This window comes from Gigantopelta aegis, chromosome 10, assembly GCF_016097555.1.
Source record: "Gigantopelta aegis isolate Gae_Host chromosome 10, Gae_host_genome, whole genome shotgun sequence".
Taxonomy (NCBI): Eukaryota; Metazoa; Mollusca; class Gastropoda; order Neomphalida; family Peltospiridae; genus Gigantopelta; species Gigantopelta aegis.
Genome location: NC_054708.1, coordinates 90,727,097 through 90,741,827, shown reverse-complemented (window position 1 = coordinate 90,741,827; position 14,731 = coordinate 90,727,097). Strand labels below are relative to the sequence as shown.

Sequence of the window (14,731 nt, the reverse complement as noted above, 5' to 3'; positions counted from 1 at the left end):
ATTGGTACTTTGTTTCTTGATGGATGAACATTTAAAATATCAGGGAACGTCATATATGATTATGTCACTTTATATTGGTACGTTTGTTCATTGATGGATGAACGTTTAAAATATCAGGGAACGTCATATCTGATTACGTCACTTTATATTAGTACGTTTGTTCATTTCTCTGTGAATGTTTAAAATATCAGGGAACGTCATATATGATTATGTCACTTTATATTGGTACTTTGTTTATTGATGGATGAACGTTTAAAATATCAGGGAACATCATATATGATTACGTCACTTTCTATTGGTACGTTTGTTCATTTCTTGATGAATGTTTAAAATATCAAGGAACGTCATATTTGATTACGTCACTTTATATTAGTACGTTTGTTCATTTCTCTGTGAATGTTTAAAATATCAGGGAACGTCATATATGATTACGTCACTTTATATTGGTACTTTGTTTATTGATCGATGAATGTTTAAAATATCAGGGAACGTCATATATGATTACGTCACTTTATATTGGTACTTTGTTCATTGACGGATGAACGTTTAAAATATCAGGGAACGTCATATCTGATTACGTCACTTTATATTAGTACATTTGTTCATTTCTCTGTGAATGTTTAAAATATCAGGGAACGTCATATATGATTACGTCACTTTATATTGGTACTTTGTTTATTGATCGATGAACGTTTAAAATATCAGGGAACGTCATATATGATTACGTCACTTTATATTGGTACTTTGTTCATTGACGGATGAACGTTTAAAATATCAGGGAACGTCATATATGATTACGTCACTTTATATTGGTACGTTTGTTCATTGATGGATGAACGTTTAAAATATCAGGGAACGTCATATATGATTACGTCACTTTATATTGGTACTTTGTTCATTGATGGATGAATGTTTAAAATATCACGGAACGTCATATCTGATTACGTCACTTTATATTAGTACGTTTGTTCATTTCTCAATGAACGTTTAAAATATCAGGGAACATCATATCTGATTATGTCACTTTATATTGGTACGTTTGTTCATTGATGGATGAATGTTTAAAATATCAGGGAACGTCATATCTGATTACGTCACTTTATATTGGTACATTTGTTCATTGATGGATGAACGTTTAAAATATCAGGGAACGTCATATCTGATTACGTCACTTTATATTAGTACGTTTGTTCATTGATGGATGAACGTTTAAAATATCAGGGAACGTCATATCTGATTACGTCACTTTATATTGGTAGGTTTGTTCATTGATGGATGAACGTTTAAAATATCAGGGAACGTCATATCTGATTACGTCACTTTATATTGGTACGTTTGTTCATTGATGGATGAACGTTTAAAATATCAGGGAACATCATATCTGATTACGTCACTTTATATTGGTACTTTGTTTCTTGATGGATGAACATTTAAAATATCAGGGAACGTCATATCTGATTACGTCACTTTATATTGGTACGTTTGTTCATTGATGGATGAACGTTTAAAATATCAGGGAACGTCATATCTGATTATGTCACTTTATATTGGTACGTTTGTTCATTGATGGATGAATGTTTAAAATATCAGGGAACGTCATATCTGATTATGTCACTTTATATTGGTACGTTTGTTCATTGATGGATGAACGTTTAAAATATCAGGGAACGTCATATCTGATTACGTCACTTTATATTGGTACGTTTGTTCATTGATGGATGAACGTTTAAAATATCAGGGAACATCATATCTGATTACGTCACTTTATATTGGTACGTTTGTTCATTGATGGATGAATGTTTAAAATATCAGGGAACGTCATATCTGATTACGTCACTTTATATTGGTACGTTTGTTCATTGATGGATGAACGTTTAAAATATCAGGGAACATCATATCTGATTACGTCACTTTATATTGGTACGTTTGTTCATTGATGGATGAACGTTTAAAATATCAGGGAACATCATATCTGATTACGTCACTTTATATTGGTACGTTTGTTCATTGATGGATGAATGTTTAAAATATCAGGGAACATCATATCTGATTATGTCACTTTATATTGGTACTTTGTTCATTGATGGATGAATGTTTAAAATATCAGGGAACGTCATATCTGATTACGTCACTTTATATTGGTACGTTTGTTCATTGATGGATGAACGTTTAAAATATCAGGGAACATCATATCTGATTATGTCACTTTATATTGGTACTTTGTTTTATTGAGCATTATTATTTAGAGCAAACAAAATATAATAATTCAATATAAAATATGAACTTTTAGTGTCGTTATTTTAATTTAGTAAGTATATTTCAAATTTAATTATAATGACTGTTATTTGTTAACATTCATCTGGATATGAACAAAAGGTATTGTGGTCCTAATCAGTCTTTCAATGTGTATCTTTGGAACATCGCTTTATTCCTACAAATGTCGATTTTAAGTGGCTGAACATATGTCAGTATGAAATGGCTACGGTATGTGTAGCATATGCTGCACGTTTTATTGCATTCAGATGCACAAACGGAGATGGCCAGTCCATACGCGCTATCATTTTCTGTTGCTGATAGTCAATAATGAACCTAGTATGGTGTGGATGTGTATTGATGTCCATAACCAGCAACCTAAAGTACCTGTGTATGGTGTAACATAGATATCCAGTATTTATCTCTGTAACAGACACCTGTTATTGTTTCTCTAATTACGACACAGAGACTGGTTTTATCAACCCAGCTCATCCTTTCCTAGACCTTCACCCAACACCATCTTAGCGGTCATCTTCATCAATGTTTTTATGGCTCACCAACCCTTTTGTACACACTGAAACGATGATCAGTAAAGTCTAGGCAATACCTGCATTCTAGGGCAGTTTTAAAAGGTTGCAAACTGTCAGTTATGCCCAACTAGCACACAATACACAAACAAAAACTATCCCAGTGCTTTGATATACGACCTCTGGGACTGTGTTGTCATTTCATGAGACATGGTGCCAAATCTGGAAGCAAACAGTTGTATTCTCTTAGTGTAGGTCAATTTCAACTTCCACATACGGATGTGGAATGGCTGGTAAGAGAATCAAAGTGCTTCGTAACCACATTCAGCATAGCTAGCAACAATTGGAAAAAAATGTACTGAATGTGCATCAATTGAGCATTGAGTATGTGATGGGACAACAGTAAAATTCTCAATGAAAGAAGACCCAAAGGAAGGATGGAAAAAGTAAAAAACGAACAAAGTGTGTATCAACTTTAAAAAGAACAATTAAAATTCACAATGATTTTACATGCCTGTAAAAAGCTATCTGTTACGTAAGTCTCAAAATACTGCAAACCACTGCGAAGGTCAAGTAGAACAGTCTTCAACATGGATCTTGAAAGGTTATCTCCCCTAGGTCCCCATGTATATATGGACAACGTCCATGGTCCTGTCAGGATAGATAGAGCACAGTCTGGAAATAAATTGTTGATAATCATAAATGAATCATCCTACCATCACTTTAGAAAATGCTCGATTCTGATTGGCTACACACCTTAAATTAGAGGTATTAAATTTACGATAACCACCTCTGATTTAATTAGGCTGCTTTACTCGCATAGGAATGTGAATAGGTGCTAATCAACAAAGAATCCAAAATGACAGCTACATTTGATATTTTTGATCCATAAATAAATAAATCCTGAATGGTTCGATGACCACATGGAACCCAGTGACGGAACAAACATAAAAAAAGAAAGAAAGTTAGTACACAGATTGTATTTTTTACAAGACTAAACAGTAACTAAAGTTGACGACAGTCACTTTTCGCACCCTTGTTTTGGCTTCGTACTTTCACTTGAAATCCATATTTCGTAAAAGGTACACTTTTGTAATCACAAGATTTTCTTCAAACACATTCAGGTGCAGTGGTAATGTTCAAACAAACAAAGATTTCAATAGCAAATTTGTACTGGAATTTTTCCAGCATTCTTAATACGGAAACGTCATGTACCCAATTTATGGTTATTGTAAAGAGATGCAAAGTAACGTCATTTGAATACTGATGGCATTAAAATTAAAATTTAGCTATACAGTTGAATCCACTTTATTGCATATCCAGTGTTCTCACTGCTCCATTTAAGTGTGGCGGTCGGTGAATGTCAGACCGATAACATCTTTGGTTCAATTAAAAGACGAGTATGCTTGTATTTCGTATAAACTTTTTTACACTTTTTTGTAGGCAAAGTCTACCAAAACAATAATATGGTAACCAAGCACCCCCACCCCCCTTTTTTTTTTTTTTGAAGGGTGTGATGCTGCGCAGCTGCCCTCCTTTAATTTTCACCCAGTTATTTATAGCATAAATCGGTTATATGCCTGCACAGAACTGTTTAGCATTATATCAATACAAATTATATCGCATATTTGAATAGCTTTATAAAGACAAACATCGGTTAATTGCATACGCAAAAAAAAAGAAGATATTTTACCAGAAACAATTGTAATTGCACAAAGAACAAAGCAGAATGTTCTATGTTGGTTAAAAACTAATATTAAAAGAAGCCATTACCAAAACAGGCGATGTACATTGTTGACATCTCACGCAAGAAGACTCATCGTTGTGCTTATAGTAGGTAGAACAACAAAAAAATTAAAAATAAATATGTGGTCAAGTTTTTTTTATTCTAAACAAAAATATGTACCAAAAGATGTAAATTAATGAAAACCGGACGGAAAAATATTTAGTGGTTAGAAAGTTATAGTCCTTTGAAGTTTGGCGTGCTGTGAAATATGTCTGCCACATTTTGACTCGCTTGCCGGTTAAACTTAGCTACTCGCCATGTGTATATTTCACTTTAAAATGGAACTGAAACATGCCAAATATGTGACCCGTTCTGGCGAAATAGGTCGCATGAAGCAATTAGTGAAAAAATGCACCTCGTGGTCAAATTTGCGATTTTAACAAAAAACAGTACCTATATCTTTAAGCTATCATTTCCAACTACCCTCGTTTAATTTACTAACTTCCAAATACTTTTTATTGTGAGTTTTAGTTGGAGTTATTATTCAGTGTTGGAACAATGGTCTGAATTAGGTCGTTCTTTGTTAATTTTTCCCGCTTTCAGTCGCGGTAGCCGTTTGGCGAATAGCTTCATATGTGTGTGGTATCAAATTGCGCCAAAATTATTCCTCTACAACATCCTTTCAGTGACGTATTGATATAACCTAGCTGTAAGCCAATAGCATTTGAAAACTGACCATACACAAACCAGTTTGTTGCTAGGAAGACATCTTAGCTAATTGATATACGGCCTTTCATTGGTTACTAACAAGGTCACTGCGGCTTTCTGGGTAATCGAAGCATTCACGCTTACAGTGGTTCACAAAAGGAAAATACAAAGGAAGAAAACAAGATGGCTATTCGTACAGTTTGTGTTTGAAGAAATATTTTGAAATGTAATTTTATGTAACATTTCAGTGTGTTCTTTTAGTTTTTTATGATTTTAAAATGAGTAAAAGGGACGCACTTCTTGCGAGAGCTTTTAATGAGCTGAACAATCTCAATTTAAGTTCAGCCAATTCAGTTAATGAGTGGACAAATGTGATTTCGGATTATTTCTGGGATGATGATGCAGATGGAATCCTATCTTCAGAATCTGAATCCGATTCTGATGAAGAGTGCTCGTGTCCTGACATTGATGGACCAGATCGGCCTGCATTTGCCAACATTGATCCCAACAATACGAATGGCAATATCCATACTGCTTCAAGTGATGTGTTGGATGATACATACTGGTGAACGATTCAGTCCCAAACTTGCCAGAGGTCATAATAGACGAAGACATTCGTGTGGTGATGGATAGTGTCAATAGTGTGTCGGATGACAAGGAGAAAGAACTTATAAAGATACAGAAGTTTCAGTGTGACTGCTCCAAGCGCAAGGCAAAAGAAAATATAACAATGTCGTGTTCAGCCAAATTTGACCCGACCTACATTTTAAAATGCCGACTTGAAACGAGTGAACTAACGGACTACGACAGAGATCTTATTCTGCTGGGCATGATTAGAATTATGACCAACCTCAGTTCGATGACACAGCGTTCAAAACATGCGAATCAAGGAATTCGGAAGCATCAGAAGACAGAATACTAGATTGAGGGGATAAAAGTCTGCCGACATACTTTCCGATTCATTCATGCTTAAGTATTTTTTAATTAATTATATACATAATTGTATTCGCTAGGTTCACAGTTTATGACTTCATAAATATATAATTTGGCAAGACTTCCGATAGGTCCAGCATTTAGTATATTCAGGCTTAGGGTTGGTGATAGCATGCTGGAATGTTCAGAAGTCTTTCAATCAATGCTAATTTACCATTAAATTTTTATAACCACAACATATACTTGTATAAAAAGGCTTTGTGGCCATAGTCGAGTGTGTTAACCATAAAAATTATGACTATGTAGTCAATCACAGGGTTGCTAGTCACTTTGTACCATGGTCATTTCGTACCATTGCAAAAAGTAATTTCGTACCATTGCAAAAAGTCATTTCGTACAATAATTGAAAGTCATATCGTACCATGGCATAACAATTTATAACGATCACCTCGGTAGTGTCATTTACAAATTTGTGATTAATTTGAGGGATATTTTATCAGTAAAAGACTAAAAATTATTGCCACTTGTATAAACATTAGCAACTGGCTAATTTGGCAATCAGTAGCCTAGGGTAGTTAATGTTTTAATGGTTATTATTGTTTATTTCTTAAACAAATAAGATGCAAATAAGTAAGTTTGAAAAGAAGACCTAATAAATAAATAATATTTTGTTGGTCCATTATGTTGTTTTTGACTAAATCTGTGCCATTTTACACAAAATCGAAGTTGGCAGTTAGTAGTAAATACCATATACAGCTCTTGTCAGGTAAAATGGAAATAACAGTTGACAGGTATTATGGCTATCAATAACGATATGCTGCACAATAACGTGTTCCGATTTTCAAACTGTCAAAATAAAGTTAAAAAACCCAAACCCACTTCTTTTATGCTATAGTCGATTCGTTTTCTATATACTGGTATGAAATAACTAGGGTACGAAATGACCCCCCCCCCCCCCCCCCCCCCCCCCCCCCGAGTCGTTTCGCCCTCCATCATGAGTCGTTTCGCCCTCCATCATGAGTCGTTTCGCCCTCCATCATGAGTCATTTCGCCCTTATTGTATTGGGGTAGTAGTATGTAAAATTAGGTATATAAAAATAATTTAATACATAATGCTGGAGTGGTCAGACTCTAGGCGGGATTACAGTAATTTCATGCGAACTGTCTTTTTGTTTGTCTTTTCAAATTTGGTTACACAACTTTTAAGTTCATGTGGACCACCGTGACCAGTCGGTTGTCTGGTTAACTATGTTTGAGATAATTGATTACCAAGTAACTGGTCACCCAGTTACAGGGCTCAAAATAGCGGTCTGCAAAAAGCAGTCCATTTCTTAGACCAAGCAGGTGAAAAATAAATTAACCTGCTAAAACCACAAAAATTATCGCATATAATTTTTTTAAGATACATATATGTGTTTGTACAATTATCTCTTCTGCTATTTAGCTCATAATTTCTTAATATGAGTACAGCTCACATCATGGGTACAGAAACTGTTACACCTAGGTCAAATATCAAACTTTCCACAAATCATGTGAAATGACACTAATTTACTGACTGATATCTAAACTATGTAGAGTTATAACTTGTAGATCAAGAACGTAAGAATTTTTCCCTTGACAGAGCATTTTCGTAACAAGACATGCATATCTTCTGCTCATAACATGGTGTCTTGTAATGCATAGTAACTGACAATAAATAAGGTCATTTCACAATTAAAGCCAAAAACAAACATGAATAAGTGGAAGACTGTGTGAAGACACCAAAAAAACAAAAACATTGTGTATAAACTTAAAGTTTAGAAGTGACACTGTAAAATAGACACCGTTATGAGCAGCAGATTAAAAAAAAAAAAAAAGTTTCCAGGTACAGAAAACTAACACCATTGAACACAATAATTATGGTACATGGAAATATATTTATTCATCATTTATGATAACCCAAAATCAATAGTACACATTGAAGTAGAAAGACTATTTCAAACCACCTTCTGCTCATAACACAGACACTGATTATGCCAAAATACATCATAAAAACACTGCAAATCATACAGATGACCCCATTTGACAGCATGACTTAATCATTCCTAGGATGTGGTAGTTTGTCTTGAGTAATAATTTTTAAAAATATACAATGTATATACATGCTATAGACTTGTGACACAGAAAAACGGTAAAATATGTTTTTAAAAACTTCAATCTTTGTAATATTTCGAGTTAACTTTTATAATGAATATAAAAGATTGGAAGTAGAAGCTCTGTAAATGAACTCAGCAGGATAATATTATTGCCTCTCAGTTAGTGTTAAGTTATAACATCTTACTTTAATGATTGGGAAAAAACCCCAATAAACGAAATATGAGGAAAAAATAGTTGGCAATCACTGGAATAAAACTTGTAATTTGATCATTGGGATCCAATACTAAACAGAAATCATGTAGGCAATTTGTGTCTTTAAAAGAAATGGCGTCCTTGCCCATCAATCCTTGGAACAGGTATAATGTCCAGGATCTCATTGAAATAAAAAAGAAGAGATGTCCAATACATCAGACATGACATAGTGCTGCCCCATTTTCCTTAGGAAACGCAGCTCTGTTCCATCGTCATCAACAGCTTCAACCTGCAAAATATGAAAATGTCACATTAGATAACAAGCTTGTATAATGTACTGACAAAATGTAAGGGTCATGCGTTAATGTCGATTTTCAGTATAGATTGTAAACAGAAAAAACTCCACAGTTGTTTCATGTTTGTGCTGTTGCTTCTGTTGTTTAACTTACAAGGTTTGTTGTCAACATCCAGATAAATTTTCATGAGGTTTAAATAACTAAGTAATTTTATCCAAAACTTAAATCTGTTTTGTACATTCCATAAAGTGTTTTTTTGGCAAAAATGGCAAACAGGGGTGAGGGGGATAGGATCGGTCAGGTAACCTGAGCCACACATATTAATTAATTTGGTCTAATTGTATTTTACTTCCAGGTTCCTTGTAATAAAGTGTTAAAATGTAAAAACACAAACACTTTAAATGGTTAACATAAAATGATACCTAAAAGTTGTGTTTATAGATAAAACAACTATGTCAATATTTTTTGTAGCATTTTTTTTATTATTAAAGTGTGTGGTTGCTATGGTTATGAAAATGCCTACATAAATAGCCAACGAAAAGATGGATTTTTATTATTTACAGAACTGTTACTTTTTCCGGCCATGACTCAAACTAAAATAATCCTCAAAAGACTGTTCAGATGTCTGCTTAAAACCTTTTTGTTCAAAGATTTTGATTACCAAATAGAATTACATCAAACACAAAATAAAAGAACTTTAACCCTTTTTTGTTTCACCATCAAAGACTACAAAGAACAAAGTGGCTAGTCTTGTTCTAAAGGTAGACACAGGTGGGCCACACAGGTGGAAGGTGTTACTATACAATACATTCAACCTCACTTTGAATCTGTAGTATCAAAAGGATGTGGATCTATCACACTGGTGATAATTAAAAGTTCAAAATATTTCAAAAGACAACATAAAAGGCTTTTTTCTAAGCTTTGTACTCTTGTACATTTCAACAAAATTGGAGTCTGTGTTATGAGCAGAATACCATGAGTTAAAATTGAGTTAAAATTTACTATTTATTACAAAAATTAGGCAGATATATTTCAAGCACTATTTCATTAATGTGCACCAACATAAAGCTGGTTTAATTAATTAGGCATGTTATATGCAAACTATCGCTTCTGCTCATAACAAAGACGCGATTCTAGTGGTGAGAGAATGACCATCAAAAATTCATTTATCATCATAAAATTTATCACAAAGTGTCTCAAGTAAAAAAACAAAAAACATTAACAAAAGAAATACTAACCTTCCATTCATGTGCAATGCTCGGTTATCAACCAAATTGAAGAAAAACGTCCCTGGATCAAATTGTCTTCCGCTCATAACACGTGTCAAAACCAACAGACACGAACGCAGATCAAGCTCTCTTTGTAAATCACAACATGATTAGCACAAACCAATGACGCGTTGCTTTTGGTAAAGCACTTGTGGGATGTATTAAGCAAATTTACAACATATCACAATTTTACCCAAAGTTGCAGCACGTGTTCTTTCGCTCATAACGCACAGGACACCAATCACTTGCGAGTGATATATATGACCATAAATTACGTAATTTTACAATCACGAATCTCAGTTTTTTCTGTGTACAGCACTAAAGTGTACATATTAAGCCACGTGGTCTTTGTGACGAAAAAACACTGTGTTGCAGTAGATACATGCGTCGTCTAGCATTAATGTAGATAAGACACTAATGGTTATGAGCGGAATGTAGATTTATCGCCAGTAAAAGCATGCAATTTACTTAAATATACATGGAAGCAATTTAATGAGAAAATAACAAGAGTATTTATCTTATGTTAGGTGGTAGTAGTGGTCTGTATATTGATTTTATACGTGGGGCATTTGTTGATCAAAACTTGTAGTCATCATGATGTAACAAAATGGCCATGGTTTTACCCACTATCACTGTCATTTTCGCTTTTTCCTGAACTTGGTACAAACCAAACATAGCAAACTTTGCTCCTACTAGGTTCTATAAAGTCTTTCCTGGACATAGTTGTAAAAGAAATTTTGAAAAATTTTACATATCCTTTGAAAATGTATTTTTTGTTCAACATACACTCAGTGTAGCCATGATCGGAGCCGTACTCACATTTAATGCCATAATGCTTTAAAATGCATTTCAGAGGTCATAATTTGTTGCACACTTTTGTCTAAATAAAACAACCCATGCTATCTTGTTTTCCCCCAGAAGGCCACATTATTCTCTTAACAGGTTGTATCTTATCTATCTTAAAACTTAAACAAATAACAGCAAGGCTGCATGCTATATTTTGCTTCCTATTTCGAGCCCAGAGATTTACTTAATATAACCAAAAATGACATGAACCAACTTTTGCAGCAAATAAATATGATTGACAGATTATTTTGTTGCATTTATACATATTTTAGACATGTATACAAATGTTAAAATATTGATAAATAATTAATATTACTGCAGGGCTCCAACTTAAGAATTTGTCTCCCGTGGTATTTAATAAATAATTGCCATGGGTGAAACAGCCCATCGACAGCAATTGTGAGCCTGCCTTTCGCATTTAAAAAAAAAAGTGGCATTTGCAGCAAATAAACTTGACTGAAAGGTTATTTTGCTGTATGTAGACATATTTTAAATTGAGCAAATGTTAAATATTGCCAGATAATGTACTCCAGGTGTATACATTTTGTCACTGTTGCAATTTATAGTCTTCGAGCCCTGTATTTCGACACTGAGTGGTGTGTTAGGAACTTACAGGAATATCAGAATTTGTTTATATTACTTTTAAACTCATAAAAATAACAGAGAATATGGGAAAAATCAAGGAAAAATTGTTCAAGGTCAAAAACATGACTACATGTACCTAATGTTGGGTATAGCAATCTTTTAATAAAAAAATTAACAAAAATTGTAGTTACATATATTTTTCATTTTCGTCACAGAAAATAATTATTTTATGTAGAGAGGGACAATTTGAGTGTTCTAACAATTTATTTTAATTTGTTTTCACTTTTGATATCAAGCATACATGTAATGCTATCAATTGTCACATATTAATGTTGTTGTGGGTTTTTTCAGAACATCGTGCTGTAAAGGTGAATTCTTTCCGAAGGCTTTGAAAGACTCTCATGCCACATGTTGTATGGACAAAACCAACGTCTGATTTATGTTGGGTGTGCCAAAAGAACAACTACCAGGTGTTCCGGAGTGCAAATCTTCCAGAGTTGGTGAAATCGGCCAAATTGCGAAAACAGGAAGAACACCTTCTTCTTGTCCACAAGGAAAGAACGGCTTACCAGGATATGGTAAAAGAAGCAAAGGACACCTGCCAGGATTTGAATTTGAGGCTACAGCTGTCTGCCCCTGCCAGTCGAAATATGCGGATGCATTACAGCTTTGATTATGCACAGCAGGTATGTATTCATTTTACAGAATACATTCTAATTAGTGCTTCTTATTGGAGTAATGAATGAATTTTAGCAACTCCCCAGCACGAAATACATCATTAATTGGGTGTTAATGGTATATGAAAAATATGAACAATTACACTCCACCAAAATAAAATGAACTATCAGAGTTCATGGTCAGTGTGTTATTGAACTAATGTTTTCTTGCAAAAACAATGGCATGTGGTGTCCTGTCTGAGATTGTGCTATAGCTGCTGGTTGATAATAAAAGTAGTCTTGTGGTGACAGTAACTTTGTTTAATCATTCAGTTACCATAATTATGTTATACACCTAACAGACTCTGGTTAAATTTTAATTTAAGATGTTCACTGTATACAAAACCAGTGTTGTAATAATGTAAATTTATTTTTCAGGTGCATTTCCCCTGTGATCTGCTTCAACCAGGACCAATGTATTTCCTGACTCCAAGAAAGTGCAGCCTATTTGGGGTTTGCTGTGAAGGGATACCACAGAAGGGATGGCTTCAGGAAAAGGCTCAAACAGTGTCGTCAACAACCTGAACCATTTCTTTACTAATTTTGGTCTTGGAGAAACAGCAGCTGATCTCCATTGTGACAACTGTGCTGGCCAGAACAAGAATCGTTTTGTACTGTGGTATATGGCATGGAGGACAATGCATAAACTTCATCATGAGATAACATTAAATTTCTTGATAACAGAACACACTAAATTTGCCCCCAACTGGTGTTTCGGTCTACTGAAACAAGAGTACAGACGTACACGGGTATGCAAATTGGATGACATTGCTGATGTTGTAAGGAACAGCACAGTGACAGGTGTCACATCCCCCAGATGGTTGGACGAGAAGATGGAACAGTCCTGGTTCCATCATATGACTGGCAGAAGTTTCTGGAACCCTACTTCCCCCCTTCTCTGGTGTCAAGAGCTTTCAGCACTTCAGGTTAGACAGATTTTGTTAGTTAAAATAGTATGAACTTGTGAAATTAACTGTATAACCAATTATAAAAACAATAATGTAATTAAACAATACAAGAAGACAAAATTTAAGTTTATTTTCAAACTATCAACACAAAATTAAAGATTTATGGGTTGGTATTTTTTAGTTAATTAATGCAGAGTGAAATAACTATTAATAGTTTTGTATTTTATGGGATTAATTTATTTTTAATGCATTCATAACAATTAAAGAAAACATCTTTTTCAGCAACATTTATTTTAGCAATGAAGATTATTTTGTCCATTTCCCATACTGAATGTAGAATTATTATTCTCAATGTGTTCATGATTTCTATTCTACTTTTCAGCTTTGATTCATCATCACCAGGCCAGGTCACTACGAAGGAGTATTGTGATTCATAGGAGAAAACGGTATTCCAACTGTTGAGGAACCCAGCCATGCTGCCCCCAGCTGACATGCCACCAACAGTTCCACCACCCGGCATTGACGTCAAAAGACAGACATATTTGTATGACAATATTAGAGAGTTTTGCAATGAAACTGCAGTGGACATCTGTTGTCCCAAGCCACGTCAGCCTGCAGCACAGCCGAAAGGAAAGAGACAGAGACGAACCTGATAGCCATGTTTATGATCAATTTAAGCCACGTCAGCCTGCAGCACAGCCGAAAGGAAAGAGACAGAGACGAACCTGATAGCCATGTTTATGATCAATTTAAGCCACGTCAGCCTGCAGCACAGCCGAAAGGAAAGAGACAGAGACGAACCTGATAGCCATGTTTATGATCAATTTAAGCCACATCAGCCTGCAGCACAGCCGAAAGGAAAGAGACAGAGACGAACCTGATAGCCATGTTTATGATCAATTTAAGCCACGTCAGCCTGCAGCACAGCCAAAAGGAAAGAGACAGAGACGAACCTGATAGCCATGTTTATGATCAATTTAAGCCACGTCAGCCTGCAGCACAGCCGAAAGGAAAGAGACAGAGAGACGAACCTGATAGCCATGTTTATGATCAATTTAAGCCACGTCAGCCTGCAGCACAGCCGAAAGGAAAGAGACAGAGAGACGAACCTGATAGCCATGTTTATGATCAATTTAAGCCACGTCAGCCTGCAGCACAGCCGAAAGGAAAGAGACAGAGAGACGAACCTGATAGCCATGTTTATGATGAATTTAGCCATTTTCTAAATGTATAAAGTGGACACATCATTGAACATTGGCTAAAGAAATACAGGGCTTCTAGAATTTTTATAAAATCCACTTGCCATGGGATCAGTGCTTTAAAAAATTTACTAGCCACAATTAAAAGGTCACTAGCCCTACTTTACTTTAAGTTAATATAATTTTATGATAGTAATAATCAGATACGTCACCTAAAGAGTGATGTAGAGCTTAAAACCACTAACATTGGGAGGTGGGATAGGGGCAGGATATTCATATTTACAAAATAGACTTAACTGCAATATTGGACTAAATTCACTAGCCGTCGGGCATGGCAATAATAGTTATTTACAGCCAATAGTGATTTCCCTAGAAATTAGGCAAGGCATGGTAGACCAAACACTTTTGGGGCATTTTCACCATTTTTGGGGCACTTGT

At 34.8% G+C, this 14,731-nt stretch overlaps 1 protein-coding gene across 2 annotated transcripts in view; it reads right to left on the bottom strand.

The window, feature by feature from the left end:
- Positions 1-3,253: 3,253 nt before the first annotated feature.
- Positions 3,254-14,731, bottom strand: part of LOC121382592 — a 142,094-nt gene continuing 130,616 nt past the window's right edge. For both annotated transcript variants that reach the window (XM_041512101.1, XM_041512102.1), the window contains exon 14: positions 3,254-3,455. In XM_041512101.1, coding sequence (XP_041368035.1) covers positions 3,256-3,455 — 200 coding nt within the window. In that variant the 3' untranslated portion in view covers positions 3,254-3,255. The remainder of the gene's footprint in view (positions 3,456-14,731) is intronic.